The sequence below is a fragment of the Battus philenor genome, unplaced genomic scaffold, assembly GCF_028537555.1.
Source record: "Battus philenor isolate CCGP_79_NKW_IND1 unplaced genomic scaffold, ilBatPhil1.0.hap1 SCAF_23, whole genome shotgun sequence".
Taxonomy (NCBI): domain Eukaryota; kingdom Metazoa; phylum Arthropoda; class Insecta; order Lepidoptera; family Papilionidae; genus Battus; species Battus philenor.
This window is the reverse complement of record NW_027181686.1, coordinates 9,107,781-9,130,013: the sequence shown is the minus strand read 5'-3', so window position 1 is coordinate 9,130,013 and position 22,233 is coordinate 9,107,781. Positions and strand designations below refer to the sequence as shown.

The 22,233-nt window shown below is 31.6% G+C and overlaps 1 protein-coding gene across 4 annotated transcripts; it reads right to left on the bottom strand.

The window, feature by feature from the left end:
- Positions 1–3,569: 3,569 nt before the first annotated feature.
- On the bottom strand, positions 3,570–20,181 carry Ald1 (fructose-bisphosphate aldolase). 4 transcript variants are annotated; one of them, XM_068767264.1, is made up of 10 exons: positions 20,083–20,181; positions 14,783–14,899; positions 13,728–13,819; positions 12,763–12,937; positions 11,083–11,286; positions 10,483–10,598; positions 9,620–9,719; positions 8,804–9,003; positions 7,492–7,566; positions 3,570–4,169 (listed from the first exon to the last, which is right to left on the bottom strand). In XM_068767264.1, the coding sequence occupies exons 2-10, from the start codon at positions 14,892–14,894 to the stop codon at positions 4,074–4,076; spliced, it is 1,170 nt and encodes a 389-aa protein (XP_068623365.1). In that variant the 5' UTR covers positions 14,895–14,899; positions 20,083–20,181; the 3' UTR covers positions 3,570–4,073. The 4 variants fall into 4 exon arrangements, with proteins under 4 accessions (XP_068623365.1, XP_068623362.1, XP_068623364.1 ...); XM_068767261.1 differs by lacking the exon at positions 7,492–7,566 and having other exon boundaries at positions 3,571–4,169; XM_068767263.1 differs by lacking the exons at positions 7,492–7,566; positions 20,083–20,181 and adding an exon at positions 15,093–15,169 and having other exon boundaries at positions 3,571–4,169.
- Positions 20,182–22,233: the final 2,052 nt, after the last annotated feature.

The window sequence follows — 22,233 nt, the reverse complement described above, 5'->3', positions numbered from 1 at the left end:
GAAATATGCCCCGTCCATGTGTGCTATTCTTGGACCTACATCGGTTAACTTGGTTCTTCTGCGTATCTTCTTATTTGTGATTCGGTCTCACAGCGAAACTCCGATCATAGCGCTCTCCATTCCTCTCTAGATGACCTTGAGTTTTCTTATGATGCCCGTCGTTAGAGACCATCATATTAGTCAAATCTAGACAAAGCATTTAACCTGCGTTTCGCCTCAAGTCTACAATGTTACGTATTTGTCTAGAAAAACCTATTCACTCTTGACTTGAGACTCCCAAGTTAGTCTCGGATTCGTATGTCATCACTGGCAATACATTCGTCAATGACTTTCGTCTTCAGGCATAGCGGTATTTTGAACGAGATGTTTCGCAGCTTCTTGAACGCTGCCCATATGATCTCTTTCTCGAAGTGGGACTTACTAAGCTGAATTGTTTGTCCCAGGTATATATAATGGTCTATAACTTCGAGTGTAGCACTTCCGAAAACTACTTGAACAAGTACAACATGAACTTTAAACTTCAACTTACTACTTCTTGTGGAAAAAAAATATTATCATAGTCAAAAAACGACTACGTATTGCCATATTTTTTTGATGTTTTTCTAGGAGAGTTGTAGGCTCTCATATTATAGATTTCCGAATAGCTCTTTTCTGTTGCACAAAAATCATATGTATAAAATTATATTTCAACCCGGATTAAAAATTTCCATTTTCTTTAGTCCAATTTCGAAAATTTTTGTACACTTTTTCTGAGTAGGATTTCATTTCCTTATCATTTTTTTCGATTTTGCCGAACAATACGGACAGCTTGATTATAAGTAATCCACTTGACCCAAAGAACTTCTTATAACTAATTAATCTTGTTATATCGACGGTCCTTTTTATAAGTACAATGAAGAACTGGGTTTTAACAAAATAATTTCGTATCAGTGCTTACTGCATACAGAAACAAAATTTCTTTGACTGTTTTTACAAATAAATTTATTTGCGCATTGTTAGCTATATTAATAATAACAATGATCGTGGTTTTAAAAGAATGTAAAAAAATTAAGTTTCTTACTTTACGGCTGTATTTAATTGAGAGATGCAAGCCAAATCGAATTAATTTTGTTTTATATTAATGCTCGTCATTAGGATTAGTCGTACCGCAAAAATTCTTAATTTATTTAAATACCTAAAAATATTTCATACGTTTACATTCTAAAATATACGAGTATATTTCACCTATAGGTACTATTAAAGAATCTGATTGATTATTCATGTAAAAGCTATAAAGAATATTCACTTTATACAGGGTGATAGGAGCTATACTTTAACTGGGAATAAATGTAAAGTAACTATCAGTAATGACTCCTAATTTTAAAATTTTCATTTCACAAAGAAACTAGACGCGCGGCGATGGACGTCCACCTTATAAAGCTAACAAACTTGTGACGATACAGTTTTCTAAATAATACAACCCTAAGTCCTTAGCTTAATTGGTCACTGCGACTGAAGTACGTCTTATTATCTCTGCAGTTACTCTAGTTATGGAGTACTTTAACCAGTGTACGGTAATGCTTGTATGTTACTATTTTATAATCCCATATTAGTTATACAATGTTAAAAAACCACATCGATAGAATCTAGCCAAGTTATCCCTGAGGAGGCAATAGTTCTTCTATGGTGAACCCGCATAAACGACCAGACTTGAAAAAGAAATAAATAATGTAACAGCCCAAGCCGAAGCTCTCCCAGAATAGAGGAAGAGAATATCACCTCACTGGTGTGACCTGCCCTTTTTGGAATTCTGCTAAAGGTCATTAAATAAATAAACAAAACGAACAACAATAATGACAATAACACAAAAGTAATAAAATAGTTATAATATTATAAATTAAGTGCGATATAGATAGTATGAAAATAAACAGGAAATAAGACTAAATAATTTTTAAAACGAATGATGATAGTAATAACAAACAATAAAAATTGTGGAACTCTGTACGGTAGGCGAAGGAAGTGAGGCGATGTATGACAGGAAAGTATGGAAAGGATTGAAAGATATTGTAAAGGAAATTAGAGGAAAGGATGAAACATTAAGAAGGAAGAAAAATGGGACTTCAAATAAATAAAATTATAATGCATATTAACGACACTGTCTACCAATGACGAAGGTTGAACGAGAAGTCTCAAAGACGGCCAAGAATAAAAAAAATAAATAAAAAAGTTCGAGAAGGTTAATTTAAAGAGGTCCCAATGAAGTTGTATTAGTTCATGTTAAAAACCATTTTGAATAATTTATAGTGATCACTTGTACACTGTCATAGAACAAAGCCAGAAGAGTCTGAATTAAAGAAACTCGAATGTAATAGCTCTTGCGACCAATAGCATCCTCCAAAATAAAACTATGGGAAGTCTCAAACGTACCCGGATTTGAGAAGCCTTCAACAGACAGAAGATTTTTTGTAACCACTTTCACATAAAGCAGAGTAGTTAGGTAACAATTCATTATCAAACTGTTTTATATCATAAAAATCTTTTATACTATGTTTTTTTCTCTAGTTATTGTTAAAGTTTCTATTTTTTATTTATTCTTAAACGTAATGCATAATAGTTCTAAAATAGCACAGGTCGCCTACAAAGTATTAGGGGTACCGAAAAGCAATGTCGTTTCTGTCGACATATTTAAAAGTAAAACCGATTGATTTTTTTCGCTCCGGCATAGGATATATAGGAAAATTTGTATACTAGATGGCAAAAGGTTGTTGATATCGAAGGTGAATATTTTCTTGCTATATTTTATCTCTCCAAGAGTTGATTGGTGGAGAATATCCGTAGGCATTAAATTTGCCATTTGCAATGTTTTTGTAGAGAAATAATTGTTACTAAGGTCAACGTTAAATCTTAACAATATAATATTTATGAACACATGTATCGGCATAACGATTTTTAGCATGTGCTATTTAAGTTTTCATCTTTAATAGCAACGAATCAAAAAATAAACTATAAGGATTGTAATACAATTTAAAAAAACTATTAGAACGTGATGTTTTGTACGCTTAGCAATAGATGGCGCTGGAATCAAAAATAAAAATTCTCGTTTACTGCTTACGTTAATAATAACTCAACTGCACGAAAAATCATTTAAATAGACCCTATATTTATAGTTTTCGAAATTTCGTTGATAATAACAGTATCTGCAGAGTTATAGGAATTCATAAAGTGCAATAAAGCACTTGCGAGTATCTCATGCCTGGCAATTGTATTCTTTTGACAATAAACTCAAATCTTCATTCTTACTGTTTATGTGATATCTGTTTATTTTAAATTATAATTGAGAACTAAAAAAAGTAATTAAATAATCTAAAAAAATGAACAATAAAGTCAAATAAAAATAAATAAAATAATATACAACAAATACTTATCATCTAACAGTTCATACAGAGAGCAATACTCGACATTGCATTATTAATTCTGAACACTAATAATGTAGGAAAGTAAGGTATACAATAAAACAATTACCCACATAATGTTTTATTTATTCTTAATATATCAAAATACGATTACTTAAAAAATAAAACAATTAATAATAAAATATTTAAAATACTAAACTCCGTGACTAATTTCTGTAAATTTCATTTGGCGATAATAAAATAAAAATTTTCGGTACATATTATGTAAAAACTATTCATATTAAATACTTTCGAGCTAGTAACACTTACACCAATTTTCTATAATAATACATGAAGCAACTACGATACAATATTTATGATATTTCATCTACGACTCCAATATTATTTGACATCTTTCTACTTTCGTAATATAATTTGTCGTAATTATTTTAAAATGTTTCATAAAATTTTAATATTAAACATTGTACGTGTCTTTTGTATTCAAAGCGTTAAGATTGTAAAAAAAAATCGAATGGCCATATGGACTGTGACGTAAGATTTGAATCGAGAATTATAAAAAAAGTAAAAGTGGGTCAGTCACGAATGTCTCTGGCCAGTAATTTGTACTTTTTTAATTTGATGTTGACAATGTATTTGTGATATTATGCCAAAGTAGGAAGCGATCGTGTATGGTGATGGTGTTTAGTACGCGTGGTTTGCAACAAACAGACCGGCGTCGGCGCCCACACCTGTTACAGATCCGGCCACGTATTTTCCGAGCGAAGCTTGACCGTTGGCCTGAAAAAAAATATTTTAAAATATTTATAAAGGAAAAATTTCTACAGATTAATTATGACGTCCACGAACGTTAACCATACAAATCGAAAAAAAATAAAAAAAAAACCATACAAATCGATAGTCCTTCTAATGTTGTTTATAAAATACATTAACGTAAAATATGTTTATATATATACATATATATGTATATATATATATATATATATATTGTATTTATGTAATTAATAATAAGCAGACGTTTTACTTAATATCGATTTTAAGTTCGGCACAGAAACGTAGTCTCCCACTTCGGTCAATGGTGTTTCTCGTAGGCGAACAAAGTAACCGCCGATCTGTGCAAGCGGATTGGCAAGTTGAAGTGGCAGTGGGTAGACCTAACGCGCATAAGAGACAGCCGTTGTGGCCTTAAGGTTCTAGAGAGGGGACCATAGACAAGCAAGTGCAGTTACGTCCAACCATAAGGAGTGGGCCGCTTTCAACCAACCTTATTGAAAAGCTTAGTAGGAGGCCTACGTACAATAGCAGACATACCAAGGCTAAAATGATGATATGTAATGAATTAATAAATCATCTAAGGCATAGATGCATAGACCGCGGCCCGCCGGTCGAATACTGGTGGCCCGCCGACAGCAAAAATAATACTCTCATACATTCGAAAAATATTGAATTCTATTCAAGAAAAAAACCAAAAAAATTTAATTACCTATACTTCTGGCGGCCGGCCCGCCATCAGTTCATGATTTGCCCGAGTGGCCCCTAGTCTTAATAAGTCTGTGCAACCATGATCTAAGGCATATTAATGTTCAACGAACGATTTTAATTTAAGGTATTTATCCGACTTAGTTTTAGTATTAGTTGAACACATATTTTTTAAAAATTACTTTTGTAATATTAAATCAACATAATTCATAAAACTTTTAAATTACGTGATTCTTGTTAAAAGTCTAATGTAAAAATTCATCTCAAAATCAGTTAAAATGACACTATTCGACAATTTCTCATTATGTCGCTAAACATATATTTAAGGGAAACATTTAGGATTAAAACTTGTGGTGGGTTCGCACGTCTTGGAATGTTTACTTTATACCAAGTGTCTTGGTCTACAGAAGTGAATGTGACGGTATTAATTCTGACTAGACTGAATTAGCCCGTATTCGTACAACCTACAAATTTAATGCGGATATTCCATAGACAAGAGTAAAGGCAACTAACGCAGGCTGGCATGCTTATTATCTAAGATTACATAACTGATCATGGTCAACAACTATGCCCTACAGAGTAAAAATAAAGTTTTAAAACATTATTTTTTTATTTAATTCACCTGCTTTTAATACTAAAAGTAAATACTTTGAATTTGATCCTAAATGTTCCTCAGAAGTTATGCTTTAAAAATGATTTCATTAATTCTTTTATTTTGTACTTCTATCATCATCATCATTTCAGCCAATAAACGCCCAAACCAAAGCATAATCCATCGCCAAAGATCGCCACGACAACCAGTTTTACTCTGCCAGCGTTCCGCAACTCCCCGAAACCTTACCTATATTTGTGAGCCATTATAATTTTGATCTAATCCATATATTATTTTAAAGGATTCTTACATAAATTGAATAAATAACAAATGCTTCAATATATGTCAGTTCAAATATTGTAGTGCATTATAACATACACATAGCACACATACACTAAACGTATTTATAACATATGTAAGGATGTCCTGGGCATGAGTTTCTTTTTTCTTCCTACGCCTGGAATGTCGACGATGACCTTAATTTTATTATGTGAATTACTGTGTAATACAATTTTGGTTACCACCTAAAATTATTGTTACAATCCATTCTGTAACCAATAAATTAATGTAGTCATAGTTTTAAAATACAAAATCCTGAGCTGAACTGCAATTATACTCACCATCATTTTGTATCAAATATAATGTACATAACAAGTAGTGATGTTATTACCCATAATATCCTCAAACTGTACCACGACAATCAGTCTGACAGGTACATATCTAACTGTTTATTCATAGGAGACAGTCAAACCGTGTTTAGTAATAAATTATTGCTAATTCGACAGTCAATAATTCACCAGCACATAAAATTTTCAGTAAATATTTATATATTTAAGACAACACCTACGTCACTCATCACGATATCTCTGGAGCCATAAGGGTTACATATTTAAAATGGGTTGGAATATTCAATTTTTGAGTAGACTTCAGCTAAGAACAGATTTTCAGAAATTCCACCCGCAAGAGAATTGAAGGGATGTTTATTACAAACAATGCATATTTTTAAACTATAGTTTTATAGGTACAAAACTTGACCAAGATGAATTACGTGGACGCAGATTTTAATACTTAAGCGTTATTCTAAATCTACTGTTAGTCTACAATGCTACTAATACTGTGTTAACTAACTAAACAGATAGATGGAAATGAAAATACAAATTTTCAACAATTTTTATTACAAAACACATAATTAGTATGGAATAAAAAATATTAGTGAAAACAACATATAGATGGGCAAGAACAATCATTGGCAATTTTTCAGTCTTAAAAATTATATTTTGTGTCTTCATTCGTTAATATTAAGGATCACATTGCTTTGGGGCGGTTTCGAAATTTTCGCTGTTTTATATCAATGTGATTGTCAATGATTGTACTTTTTTTGGTTAGATACTAAAGTGAATCTACTCAGCACATGAACTACGTACTTACCTTGATTTATAATACAGAGATCCGATATACAGATTCATATTTACCCAAGGACAACTGAACTGGCTAATTATGGAAAACAATTTTACATTTAAAAAACAGATGAGTTTGAGCGGATGAGAAGACAAACTTGCGCTTGAGCGCAAGTAGATCTAAAATACTTTTGATTATTTTTAGAAGCTATTGAAGACCCTTCCATAATAATATAAAAAATAATCCAGCAAATATGTATCCAAATATCCTCGATCTCTGTATGCAATAGATTTAAAACAGTACATAAATAAATGTTATTAGAAGACGTAGCTCTGAACATTTGATATCAATGTTCCCTTTCTTTAGTTTCTGATATAAGTTGCAATATCAACGCTTAGAAAAAATAAGCATTGAATTAAAAATTAAGATGTGTATACGAAATATAAGACAGAAGTCAAAAGTTCATCAAAATTCAAGAAATAAACTTGAAATAGTTAAAAACAGGTGAAACAGAAATAAAATAGCACAAAAAATTAACAATTGCAACAGATGATGAAATGATGTTAACAGATTAAAAATACAGCTGAAAACAAGTCGGCCATGTTGTAGCGTCTAATATGCGTGCGATTTGACAAAATTAGATTTCGAAGCGGCGAGCGATGGGACGGATCCCGCGACGTACTTTCCGCTGGCCGCAAGCCCGTTCGCCTGTGGTCCGTTCCAAAAACCATGTATTGGCAATAGAGATAAATTCTTTGTTCGAAATAGAATCATTATTACGTTGAAGCATTGTGTTATATCACAGGTATGATATTTTAAATTCTTCCAATTTGTTTAATAAGCATTACAGATCAATTGCTTTATATACTTTTCCGTTAGTTAGAAGGCAAAAAGGGGACCTTGATTATGTCGTCCGCATACCATAGGGGGCCTAAACAAAAAATTTCTCAATACGAAAAGTGGACGTTATTTTAACATCTGTACAGTGACATTACTGTTAAAACTAAGTACTCTCTATAAATAATTAAAGCTAACCAAACGAAATTTGTGTTAACCAACCCATATTCGGTAGCTTTTAGCTACTTATGGCTCTAGCTAATGGAAATATTAATAATAATAATAAATCTTATGAACTGAGTAGTTTTCTTAATAAGTCTGAATACCCAGATAATTAAAATAAACCGTTTACTCAGGCAATTTATTTAAACAAAACAAAAAAATATAATTGTTTAATTCATTCAGTTTTAATTTAATGAAGATCTTTATAATCTATGAAAAAAAACCCCAAAATATCAAATCTACTCATATACTTAAAATATCACACCTTTGATAAATAACACTTATAGTGTATAATAATCATAATTCAAAGCATTACAACGAAGTACAAAAGCACAATTACTACAAAATACTACAATACATAAAGATAACATGCAAACTAAAATTTCTAAGGGTAAATATACTATGCAATTAGTACAAGATGATTTTGAATATTATTAACAGTGTGTTAGTCACAATTAAATTGAAATATATGCTGTAAAATTATTTCATGTATACTTAGTAATAGCTTTGCAGTCCCACTGCTGGCATACAGGTATCTTCCTACATAGTATAAATCGGAGGTTCCCAACTTTATTCTCATGGACCACTTTCAAATTTTAGCTGGTTTAAGTAGACCACTTGACGTTTCCGCCTATTCGCAAAACTCGACAAAAAAAGTAAAGATTAGATTGTTCATAAAAGTAACATTAAGTTTTTTTTTAAAAAAATCTGACTATATCGATAAATGAGGTCAACACTTCAGTTCTTCGCTATCAATAGCCGTTATATTTTCATGAACCTCCTCACTTACGAATTGTGAGCCCATGGAGTCAAAAGAATACAAGGTAATTGTTTATACCACAAACCTTCCACCATTACCTGTTCACATTGATTCAATCTAACTCACCTTAGCTCTCTTGAGTAACTCCTGCTGTCCAACAGGCACGTTCTCAGGCTTTCCTCCCCATCCGCGGAGTACGGACGCCTGCAAAGCACGCCCGTAGCTGAAGGTCAGAGCCCACGGCCTCTTGAGGTCCACTGTATTGATGGCGTTCAGGTTCACAGAAGCCTCCTCTTCAGACTGACCACCAGACAGGAATGTGATTCCTGTAATTTGTTAACTCTTTGGTAAAAAAATTATACCTTCTTTTAACATTCATAAACTATATGGAGCTAACTTAATTTACATACATATTATTGCATAGGTTCAAAACCTTCAGACTACTGCTTCCATTACAAAAAAACTTTTTATTTAAATTAATATTATGGCAGCCAGATAAAAAAGGGGTATTACATAACACTTTCTAAATGATTAGGAATTTATGATCTATTTCATGATTGATAAGTAGGAAAATTAATGAAGGATATTGGAAAAAAAAAACATTTCATTAGCGCATTATATCACTTAAGTCAAATAAGATAGTAAATTATAAAATGGTGTCATTTCAAATGAACTGATGAGATTAGACCATGTGTGTGCAAAGATATTTCATGTAGAAAAATACTTGGTAAGCATTTTAGATTTCTATTTCTTGATAATGCAAGTAAATTATGAAAATATTAAGACCCCATGAATGCTGTTCCGGAAATATAACCAGTAAACAGTTGTAATTATTTTAAATAAAATTTATTTGTTGTCTTTTTAAGACTTTCTTTTGTATGAGGTTCTTTTGTACTTAAAAGACATACTGTGTTGGGTTTTCGATAGAACCAAAAAGATTACCAGGTACAGCAGCAGGCACGGTTCTGAGCAGAGCGGTAACGGTAGCGCGTCCGATGTCCATTGGAGTGTATGTCTTCTTGCAGGACTGTCCAGCGGTCACCTGCAATGCAAAAATCATGATAATACTGCATAACAGCAATAGATGTGTGAACATCAACAACCTGTAGACTCGAACAATCGTCAATTCACTTCAAATTTAAATTGTATTGTGTAAGATGTGATCATATAGTTTGTATTGTTACATAATATTTATAGTTTTTAGGTTATGTATTGATGATTGACAATATAAACTAATGCCTAATATAGTCTTATTAACATGTACTTCAAATACATAAAACTTGGAACATTATTCGATTTTACATTAATATAAAATTTGGGTATGTCTCATAGGCTAGTTCTATGTTATTTGTTTTTGTTAATTTTGAGCCACTTTCAATTGTAACAACATAATGTATAAGACATTTTTTTCTTGGCATGATAATATAGTTATTGCATAATTGCACTCGCCTCCAATTAAAGATTTTATCATTTAATATGTACCCAATTTTTTATTCTTATATTTATCATTTAACATTTTGATGGTCCTTGTAGAAAAGAGATTTGAAGAAAACATATTTAAAGATTCGAGTTTAAATACGCATTTTCGTTTTCGTTATGAATTTCACGCTTTTTTAATAAAAAATTTAATTTTCATTAACATTTAGCAGATAAATTAATTAACAATCGCATCAGAAACTGAATAATGTGAACATTCTAAAATATATTACTTTTATTTATTTGATCTACTGGAAATCATCAGCCCCAATAACTACTGGTACAAAAGTCTGTTGAAACAGCTAGTATTGTAACATAAACAAACTCACCATGTTGGGCTTGAGCAAGGTACCCTCGAGGTAGACGTGGTGATCGCTCAGAGCCTTGTACACTGCAGCGAGGACAACCTCGGTCACCTTCTGCGCGCGGTCCAAGTCATGTTCACCTGCACATTCGAAAATCTTCATTAATTACATATCTATGAAAAATATAATTAATTAGGTACATTAATAAGAAAATTAACAGTTAATCATTGATTTATTTCGTCACCAATTATAGAAGAAGAAAAAATCACCATCATCATTGATCTTGGTTACGGAAACATAAAAACACTGATCAGAATCTTCTAGAACTGTAACTACAATTATATCCTACACTACTATACTACACTACTATAACATACACAATGATGCTTATATATACACAAACTCACATACTTGGTTCACTTTGTACGCTAATTTTGTTACATATTGTTAATGAGGTTATCCCAGCTGATAGTTAGTTAATGTAGCTGATAGGTAGCTAATGTGCCCATACATAAGTTACTTCTTACCATGGGCACAGGGGTCACTGTTTATTTTTCTTCCAATGTAATGTCAATTTTGTCCCTACAGGGCATAAATTTATTTGTTATTTTTATGAATACCTACCATCAGGCAACACCTCGGGCTCCACAATGGGCACGATACGCTGGCTTTGGCAGATAGAAGCGTAGCGAGCAAGTACGTTCGCGTTCTCCATGATTGCTTGGTAGGAAGGCGTGTTGCGGGCAATCTTCAGCACGCAACGCCACTTCGCGAAGTGGCAGCCGTCCTTCTTGTACTGAGCGCAACGCTGAGCCAAATCATCCAGACCTTAAACCATTCAATTTAGGATCAATAAAAACTTGAAATTTTCAGTCTATGTTTGTACATTTAAAATCTGTTAAATATATGATGTCTAATTTTTTTCTTGTGTAGTGAAATATTATGTATATATATATATATATATATATATATATATATCAAACAGTATTTACAGAGGATGCCATAAATAACGTAAGAAATTTAAAATATGTAGAATATAGTTGCAGACAGACACATTTAATTAGTAATTTAGTCGGCTCTCTTACGTTTACTTGTATTTTATCCTAATTTTGTGTCTTACGAATTGTGTTCTATAAACATATTATTATTATTCCTGTCTTAAATATAAAAAAACTAGTGTGCACTGTATAGTACATAGAAGTGTGCAATGTAAAGTATTAAATATAGTACACTAAATAATATCGAGTAAACTATAACATTTTCAATGACACAGTAATAAAATATTTTATATATAAAAATAATATGTTGAAAAAATATAGATTCAAAACGAGGCGATTCCAGATTATAATTAAGTCGATATATTTAAAACTTATATCACTAATATACAGAAGAGCGTATGATAATGATACGTGGAGGTCAAAGTGCTATAACATTATTTATTATGAGATGGACTTACGACTTTGTTATCAATAAAAATAACCACTGGTTGTCTGGATATAATTTACATAATGAAAGAATTTACATTTGTAAATTACACCAAAGAAATATAGGTATACATAATATAATTTTCACAGTGGTAGCTCAATGGCAGAGGACTGATACTTGCAATCAAAGGTACCATGTTTGAATCCCAGGATATAATCCTATATTAGACATACTTTGTGCATTAATTACATAGGATTGTCGATGATCACAAATAGGTTTCCAGAGCTGTTACCCATAGCAGCGTTCTCTGTGTATCATAATATCACACTGCCATCGCCAAACCGCCTGTCCTTACGTGACGACTATGGTATATCCCTCCTAAAGTATCTATCTTTGAGGGGAGGTCTATGCCTTGCAGTGGGCGTTTATGAGCTGATACGGCGACGACTACCTTTCCATTCTATCTTTTTGTCTCATTTATTACCAAGAATGAAACAAATTGTAATAAATTACAACAAAATACTTTATATATATAAAAAACTGTATGTGAAGAGATCCTAAATTTCGGTCCAATTATAAACATGGAGGTATTATGATATTATTAAGTAAAACAGATACGATATCATATCAAGGTCTATATTATATGTAATAAATAATAATAAAAATTATGACAGTATTACTGTTTTATTGAATCAATAATAAATTAATATATAATATTTTTCCAACAATAAATTGGCAAGTTAGCTGGTTAAAGTCATCAGAAAATGCTATAAGCAAGCTTTCAAAACAGTTTTATTGGGAATCTATTGAGGTAGGCCTATGCTTGGCAGTGGACAATTATAATTAAAAGTCCGTGTTTAGTACTATAACACCATTTACCTTGGGTGGTGCATTCGTCTTCGGATCCGAAGAGTGGGACGACACCCTTGTCGACCTTGATACCGGGGATGATGCCACGCTTCTCAAGCAAGGACACCAGGGGAGTGCCATCATCAGCTTTCTGGTACAGGGTCTCGTGGAAAAGGATCACACCGGAGATATTTTCCGAAACGGCCTAAGATCAGAGAGTAATAAACTAAATTAACAACTGTAAAATAGTTTTTATTACATTTTATTTATGCAGTCAGATAGACTTTCAAAAAATCGTTATTTCACACATTTCTTTAAGCGATTTTTGTTCTCATTAAAGTGGCTCTTTTAAACTAAACACTTTAAAGCACAGTTTCTGTTTCATACCTTTATACATTCTTCTATGTTCGAACCTTCAGGAACCAATTATGTGCAAGTTGATGGCACTCATATAAACAAACTTGTATATTCACTAGCCCTATTCAAATATATATATAATTCAATACAACCAATTGTGATTAACTTCTGAATTCTTTCAAAGTTAATTTAAAATATAATTTAACATTAGGAATATGAATACCCCTGAATTTCTCTCAAATGTTTTATTCAGATGTGAAGCATTATTATCCAAAAAGGTGATTTATTATATATTCAACAAAGTATGTATGTATGCATATACTTTGACTTTTTTTTTAATATCATTTGGCTATTACAGATCACTTTAATCATAATGCTAAACAAATATCCCATGAGAACCTACTTAGTACCTTCATCAACCTATGTAAGAACATAACAGCGTCCCTTTGGGTGGAGTGTTTGTAACGGCCTCAGACAAGATTTCTTAGCAACCTTTCAAGTTATTGAAAACAGGTTCATGCTTGATGTCTTTTGTGCTCTGCTATCTCAAGCCATTGAAGATGTTAATGTTAAGTGACATAATACAACATTTTGTATTAATACTGTTTTTGTTTTCTTTTAACTTGTAGAACACTTACGGGGTCAGTGCTGAATAACATTTGACGGTACTTGCGACGGTTCTCCTCGGTATTCTCGACGCCAATGTCTTGGAGGCGCTTGCCCATGGTACCTATTTAAACAGCAAAAATGAAATTTTATCAGACATAAATGTCTGCATTTCTATATAAGTGGGATTAAGTTTTTTTTTGAATACAATTAAATTAAAACTTTTAATCGTATTAAAAATATAGATAAAAAGATTGTTTTTTTTTAGACATACAACCGTGAAGTGAGATGTAAAATGGACATCCTAAACAGTCTATTTTACATGTACCTACGAGCTGGTCAGACCAGGCTTCCAACCTGTCCTATTGGAAATCTATGGAGAAGACATGTCCAGTAGTGGACGTCGACGCTGAAATGATGAACGGTGAGGAGTAGGACTTAGCTCATATTATTGGACAACCTAGGTGTCTGATGATAATGTATAGAACTACGTAGTAAAGACAGTTTATCGACGTTGTACGATATCTTTAAAGTCATTTAATATATACTATATTATGAAGGTGACGATGATGTTCGTATGTGCAGACAGAATTTATTTAACACAAGGATAAACTTGTAACGTCGTTTATTGCGGTCAATAAACTATATATTACTGATTTCAATATCAAAGATAAAATGCGTAGTAATTCTAACTAGCTGATATAGTGTTATAAATAAAACTCATGGTCGTTTACGGTGAGCGTTATCAGACTAAAGGTCACCCAAAGCAATGGAGAAAGCTGCACCGGAACTTCGGTGAGAGATCGAATCAGATAGCCTATCTGCAGAAGACCTAAGGTCACCGATATAGCTCTAAGAACTGCTTGTCTCAAGTGACAGTAGCCGGGACAAGTAGCTCTTGCAACGGATTGCCGTTGGGGCCGAAAGTTTCTCGAGTGGCGACCACGAGTCGTAGATGCCCCCCCGGTGTATCGACGATATAGGTAAGGTCGGAAAGTCGCTGGGTGCGGGCAGCGGAGGCCCGGTATCTTTGGTCGAGGTCCATGTCTTGCAAGTGGCCATCTATCAGATGATAAATAAAACTCACCGGTGGATTCATCTGCAGCTAGAATACCCTTGCCAGGAGCGACGATTGCTTGAGCAATCTTTCTCAGCTCCTCCTGGACCTCGGGAGTTGGGTACTGGAAGTAGGTAGACATTGTTGCTGTAACAAAGAATTTTACGAAATTAGAAATCACTAATAAATTTTTATTCACTGGTTGGTGTATATATTAAATATCTTTCTGTCAATCGTATAAAACAAAAGCGTTGAAGTAATAAATAAAAATAATTACTTTTTCAATAAATGCTAAAAAGATAAAATAGATGAATTAAAAAATGTGTTAATTGTATCTAACCGGTGGTCTGGATAGGTGTTTATTGGGTGACCGTTTCTTCGATACTGGCCACACGAGTAATATTTAAAAATCATGTTGACACAACGATAACCTTTTTGTTTCATCATATATCGATATTTTTTTATCATATTTTTGTTATTTTTCTTTCTTATCTTTTAATAATACTTGTCACGTTAATTAATCGTTTTTACATCATTGCGGGTGTGTCAAATTTATTTGGAGGTGTGTCGTTATTATAAAGAACGGTTGACAAACCGGTTCAAGATTACAAAAGTCAAATGACAAGTTTAACTTGTTGGAAAAATAAACAAGTTTTACAAAAGCCTATCCTCCTTATTGAAAAACGGACAAATATCTTTAAGAGTGATAATATTTTTTTAATGTAAGCTTTAAAATATATCTACCTATTTGTATATACGATATTTCTCAAAGAGATTTCAATCTATGTACAGACTCATCACCACATCTCTGGACCCGTAAGGCTTAGAGACTTATTATTTGATAGAAATATATCATATGTTAATTAAAGGTCAGCTAAGAAAGCATTTTACGAAATTCCATTCGCAAAGCGGCTAAAGAGGCGTTTATTAAAAACTTTCAAATTAAACAATAAGTGTTTTTTGAAATTACACCTACAAATATTAGTACCACACGAAACGGCATTATGTATGCTGATCTCACTAGGTGAACCAACGACATACAGTCACCCAAATTAACGAAGAGAAAGAGAGAGGAAGAGAGAGAGAGAGAGAGAGAGAGAGAGAGAGAGAGAGAGAGAGAGAGGGAGAGAAAGAGAGACTCTCTCTCAATGCTAAATGCAGGTGAACCATGGTCATTGATGATCAGCTCTTAGAATTGTTCATCTGGAGTGCCATTGGAGCCGAAAGGTTCTGGAGTGGTCTCGAGTCAGCAGATGCAATGCACTACTAGGTGGACAGACGATATACCGGCAACTCAAGACTGATGATATTAAATAAAAGTTTATGCATGAATATAAAAAATATAAAGTAATGTCCCTGGCGATGTAAATAAGTAAATAAATTATTAATAATGCATAATTAATTACCATGAAATTAAACAAGAAATTGAAACGTTCTAGAAAAGTCAGTATAGGCAGAAAAGTTTCAAAATTAATTCGAAGTAAAAATATAAAAATAAAAATCCGACATGTCTATTCAATTGTTCAAAATTTATCGGATATATGAACGGAATGAGTAAACAAAACAGTTTACTGTGAAGCCGAGGCCAAAACACATTTAAAGTCCAAGCTGATTTGTATATTTGCTTATTTGTCACGTCAAAATATGTACAAAGATCAAATATGTAACGTTACATTATTTATATTATTAATTATATTTTTATGTGTAAACATTTTATCTGAACAGTGATATCTATTGTATTAATAATAAAAATTTCCTTTTAAATCTATCATATTTGTAACAAATATGTTATAAGCTAACTATGGAAGAAAGGATGACTTTATTTTCGTCTGGAAATCTTTACCTCTGCCAATTGGGCTGTAAAGTTTATTTTGCAATATCGTCCATTTTTAAAACTTGATGTATTAATTATAAATATTTTTACTGACATCGAATGTATCTGTAATTGACAATACACACATACACTTATATTTAAGTAGATAAACTAAGCGTTGATATGTGAGAGATTTAGTACGTAAAATTTTAAATTTTTTTATTACAATTTTAAATTATATTTTCACTAGCTGAGACAACAGAGTAGCCTCCTAATGCTCACGAAGTCATATCGAAAAAAGGACTCTTCTTATAGTGGTAGCCCAGCGGCAAAGAACTGAGACTTGCGATCGTAGGTCGCGACTTCGACTCCCGGATTATATAATCTTATATAACTCTGCGATCGCCAACCCGCCTGCAAAGTGTGGCGATTATGGTATATCCTCCTATAGATATCTCTAGGAGAGGTCTATGCATTGCAGTATACTTGCTAATGAAAATGAATATCTTCTAATATATAAAATTTTCGTGTCACGGTGTTCGAACTTGAACTCCTCCGAAACGGCTTGACCGATTTTTTTACCAAATTTTATATGCGTATTCAGTAGGTCTGAGAATCGGCTACTATCTATTTTTCATACCCCTAAGTGATAAGGCTGATCCACCCCTAAATTATTTATTCTATTTTTTATACAAAATTTTTGTTTTTATTTTTTTATGATACAGCATACCAAAATACATACAACCCTAAATTTTCACCCTTCTACGATCAAACCCTTATTTTTTATTTGTTAATAAAAACTTAATTTTTTTTGCAAAGCAACGTTTGCGGGATCAGCTAGTAAATAAATAAAAATGTCACGTGCCTTTTTATCAAGACTTATTGAAAATTATTACGATTCCAAAAAAATGTATATAGAACGTTCACTCTTTTATATGAAAGGCTGGCTGCAACTAGAATCAAGTAGCACAGAATAAGAATAAAAGTAATCTTTAGAAAATTTCTTCCTTTCAAGGAAAAAAAATATCCAACGTACCTGTTTTATTTTAAATTAAATTCCTCTCTAATGTTATGATTACTAGATATTAAGTAAATAACAAACTTAAGTTCACTCTCTTACTATACTGGCCAACTTTGGCAAGTGGAACTGTTGTTCTTATAAAATAATACGTTTTATTATTGGCAAATTGTTGGCACGGTTTTTAAGTGACGTTAAAAAAACCTGAACGGTCCACGTGTAATTACCAAATTAAATCTCACGAGATTAATCATCGTCATAATAGTTTTATACTTTGCATGGCATTTTAATCGGTAAGGCAAAAGATAGAATTCCATGGAAATAAGATTAGATTGACGGCATTTAAAAGCAGAGACCAAAATACATTGATACGAGAAACACTTTAAAACTGACTATTAAACTTGTATTGATAACCACTTTATTTTCCATTAAATGGTAAAGTTTACAAGTTTTTTTTCTTCCATGTCTTTCTTTAGTCACGTTTAAGACGCTCCTCAGCAGGAGATAGCTCATCCTTCATCACCTATCACCAAGTTTCAGTCGTTAAATATAACTAAATAGTTGTTAATGCGGCAGCCAAGTTTTAATTTACAAATTAATTATCATTAAGTAAATTAAAAACATCACAAAAATTAATAAGGATTTAATTGAACAAATCCAAAATATCTTAACAAAATATTAAAATAAGGCGTATACGCAATATTGTAACGTCAATTACTTTAATATTATACGAGTAAGTCAAACTATCACCGGTTCGAAAAAATTTGCTATAAACAGAACAGTTGTTCTTTTTAAATGTAACAATGTTGTATTACGCGTAACTACAACTTCAATAATCAATTCTGATTAGAACACTACAAACAACAGATTACTTTATAATCTGTAGAATTATAAAACCAATGTATCAAAAGTCAAGTTACCTTTAGTACCAAATCCAGGCATCCAACCGGACTCCGGTGGGCCCTTCTTTTTCCCTTTACCCTTACCCTTTGGCGGCATATTGCAATTTTTTTGGTTTCACTTATAAATTTAATTAAAATAAAATTTAATACACGACATTTTATACTTAAATACAAAAAGCTTACCATTCAAATGACGCACCCGTCAAACGCGAATTGTTTTGAAAAATTCAAATTTAGAAAACAAAAGTAACACATAATCTATGCGCATGATACCATATGAAAAAAAAATTGTGTCGGAATTAATCTAATTACCATAATAATTTTACGAAAATGGTCACATATTAATATCTTAAGAAGTAATTAACTTCTTGCAATCAAAATTTCAAGAACTCAATGAGTACATTAATTGATTTAGCAGGATAGGACCACTTGTCATACATCTCTAATACCAGCATATTGTACGAGAAATGTATCCAAGAAAAGTCATATTGGAGAGAGATAACATTGAGGAGCCAACACAATCTAGATTTGTCACCTTATGATTTTTTTAAAAAGACGTCTCAAGAGCCTATTGACTCTAGAGATATTTCTTTTCAAAAACACTAGCAAAATTAAAACAACACATTCCGAAAAAAATGGCGGCGATTCCAATAGCTTAAATGGACGAATGGTATCGAAGATTCGGAGGCAGTTTGACCATATAATTTTTAAAAATAAATTACATTTCTAGCTTTGTTCAATAAAAACATGTTTGTTCAAAAAAATTTGGTGATATATTTTGGATAAGAAAAGAGATATAAAAAATCTAATAAAGATTGCAAAATAATAATTCACGTATTTTTTAACATTATCTTCTGATCTGTTTAAAAGTAACAAAATACGTTTGGTTAAATTTGTACCCTTGGTACGTTATCGATGTCACGTAACTACGCTGTTAGTGAATCATTAATTTTTCTTGTAGATTTTGAATATAATGAATTTTTTAAACAGGGTTTTAAGTAGAACAGCCTGTTAATTTCTTGGGAATAATTTATTTGCTTTATTTTGAGAAGGTTAAGGTGACCTTGAAAGGTCACCGAAAGTGAGCAGTCATGTAACAATTTCACTCTTATAAATAAAGATCTACTACTACGTTATTACGTATTATATACTATCGGATCTTTACCAATAGTTCAAGTCAATCATTACCAGATTTTTTTGATGACGTAAAAACTCAAATATTACATAGTTACTAAAAACTATTACGCAAAAGTATTGTTAATTTACATACAATTTATTTAAAAAACTGAATAGAATAAATAGGTTAATGGAGAAATGATTCTTATAAGAAATTATGACGAAATTTAGAATAAACAAAATAAAAAATATACTAATATTACAAGCATATCAAATGAAAAATATTAGTTTTTAAATATGTACAACTTTAATAGATAATAACTCAATGGAAGCAAAATATAACATAATGAGAAATTAGAAAGACTGCAATTAAATTGTATAAATGTTTGTGCAAGCTAACCTAGATAACGTATGTAATTTTTGAACATTAATTATCATTAAATATGATTAATATACAATCAAAAAAACTTTGAAAACTCACTTTATAATAAAATTTCTTCAGCAGGTAATATTACAATTACTCCCGATCTTTTCTTCTACACAACTGTCAAAATCTTTAACTAAGCGTAGGACACGAAGAAAGGTCATTTGAAGGTCTGAAGCTCTAATAAAACGAACGACTGTTTTACCGATATTAATTCGCACAGAATTAATATTAGCGCCATCTGTACTTACATTAATGAAATCGTATTAGGTGTGATACATTGTATGTAATGTATAATGGAGAAACTTAATAATAAAAAATCCTTATTTATTTATTTATCATCTAGTTCAGAATAATATGGTATTTTAAAAATGCAAACATAGTTGACAGAAAATATACATAATATAATAACAAAAACATAAATTTTCTAACAAACCATAACCAGTAAGAAATTTGTTAATTAATTAAACAAATAAAAAGATAATCGAACATTCACGAATTCTGAATAAATTATATAGATTTGTATGTAAGGCAATTCAATTAAGGAGATACAGTTGTACGTGGTGTCACTTATGGTATCATCTATTGATTTGTGTTAGTTCAACGTTTAAAATGTACAGTAAAATTTAAATCATATTAATTTTAGCGCTTTGCAAAAAGAACAATGAACTTATGATTATATCTGTAAATTAAACGTAATGTGTTCAATTGATGCCTTAATTTACTCGTCCTTCTGTTAATAATTGAACGTTATGTCTATGGTCGGCTACAGTTTTTGTAGAGTAGATGATACTAGCGACATCTATCGTTATATTGTCTTATATCAGTAAATTTCTGAATATTACCACAATAAAACCGATAGATGTCACAGTAACAATAAAAATTTTTTGTTACATAAATGCAGTTATTTAATTTGTGTCCACTGGAACCTCATCGATGGTTACTATAATTTTATGCATGGTAAAAATATTTAGGCTTCTCAAAAATAGTTATGAATAAAAAAGTTTTTATTGCATGTCAACCTACGATTTATGTTTCTGCATTTTATGTAGATAGGTAATATATAAATCGACGTTTGTATTAGTAGAATATTATGAGAATGTTTATTTTTATAAATATTATTTTTATATTATAGAAACCGGGATATACAATGAAATAATAAAATGAATATGTTAAAGTATCGAGTTTTATAAATTTTTAATGACATTTTATGTGACACTGTAAAAGCACTTTAACGAGAAATCCTATCAAAACTAATTACTTTGCAGGATATACCTCGTAAGCTGGCCTGTTCATCTTCCCGTTAGGAATTAATTTTAACCCTCGTTATCGCAAGAGAAATCCACTGCGCAATTTATTTAGGTCACAAAATAAGGATTTTATTTTCATCTTATTACAGAAAACGTCGTGTGGGGTGATATACGACATTAATGCGTAAATTATTCCACAAAGGGTTTTCGGAAGTGAAGTTTCTTGTATAAATATAGGCTTCGATAGATTACAGAAAAGGTTTGAAAGAAAATATCTCACTTTTTAAGCTTTGGGTTAATAGTTCGATGTAATACTCCAATATTTTTTATGTAATAAATATTATGGCTATGAAGATATAAGAATGCATGCACATATATAGGTATTTGTAACATAATAATTTGAGATATATGTATTGATGCAATGTATAACTTCGATTTTTTCTCCTCAAGTGTTTAAAAGTCAAATTACACATACACATACATTACACACATACATTATCCGTTCAAAATTAAATTCCTGACGATATTAGAACCTGAAATATTTCATTACTTATCGTGAATCTGGGGCAGTATGACTCGTTTAAAATTTATAAAGTACTGCATTGAAGTGCATTATGAATAAAGGAGAAGGCTTTTAGTGAAATGCAGCTCGCAACGTGTACTAATTTTTAATATTGTCAAAAGGTAATGATGATGAAAAACAAGTTAAGAACAGGGATATGCGAAAGGCAGGAGGTTTAGGTTACCACCTCTACGTGTGCGAATTCGCGTCATGGAGTAGTCAGAACTTGGGTGAATATCTTTTAAATGTTTGTATGTATATTTATATATAGATAGATAGATTATTTCATATTGGTATATTATAGAATATTGTTACATTCTGTGGGTTCCGGTTCGAAATGAAACACCACTGGTTCACAAGGAGTCCTTTATTCACAAACCAGATGGTCACCCTACT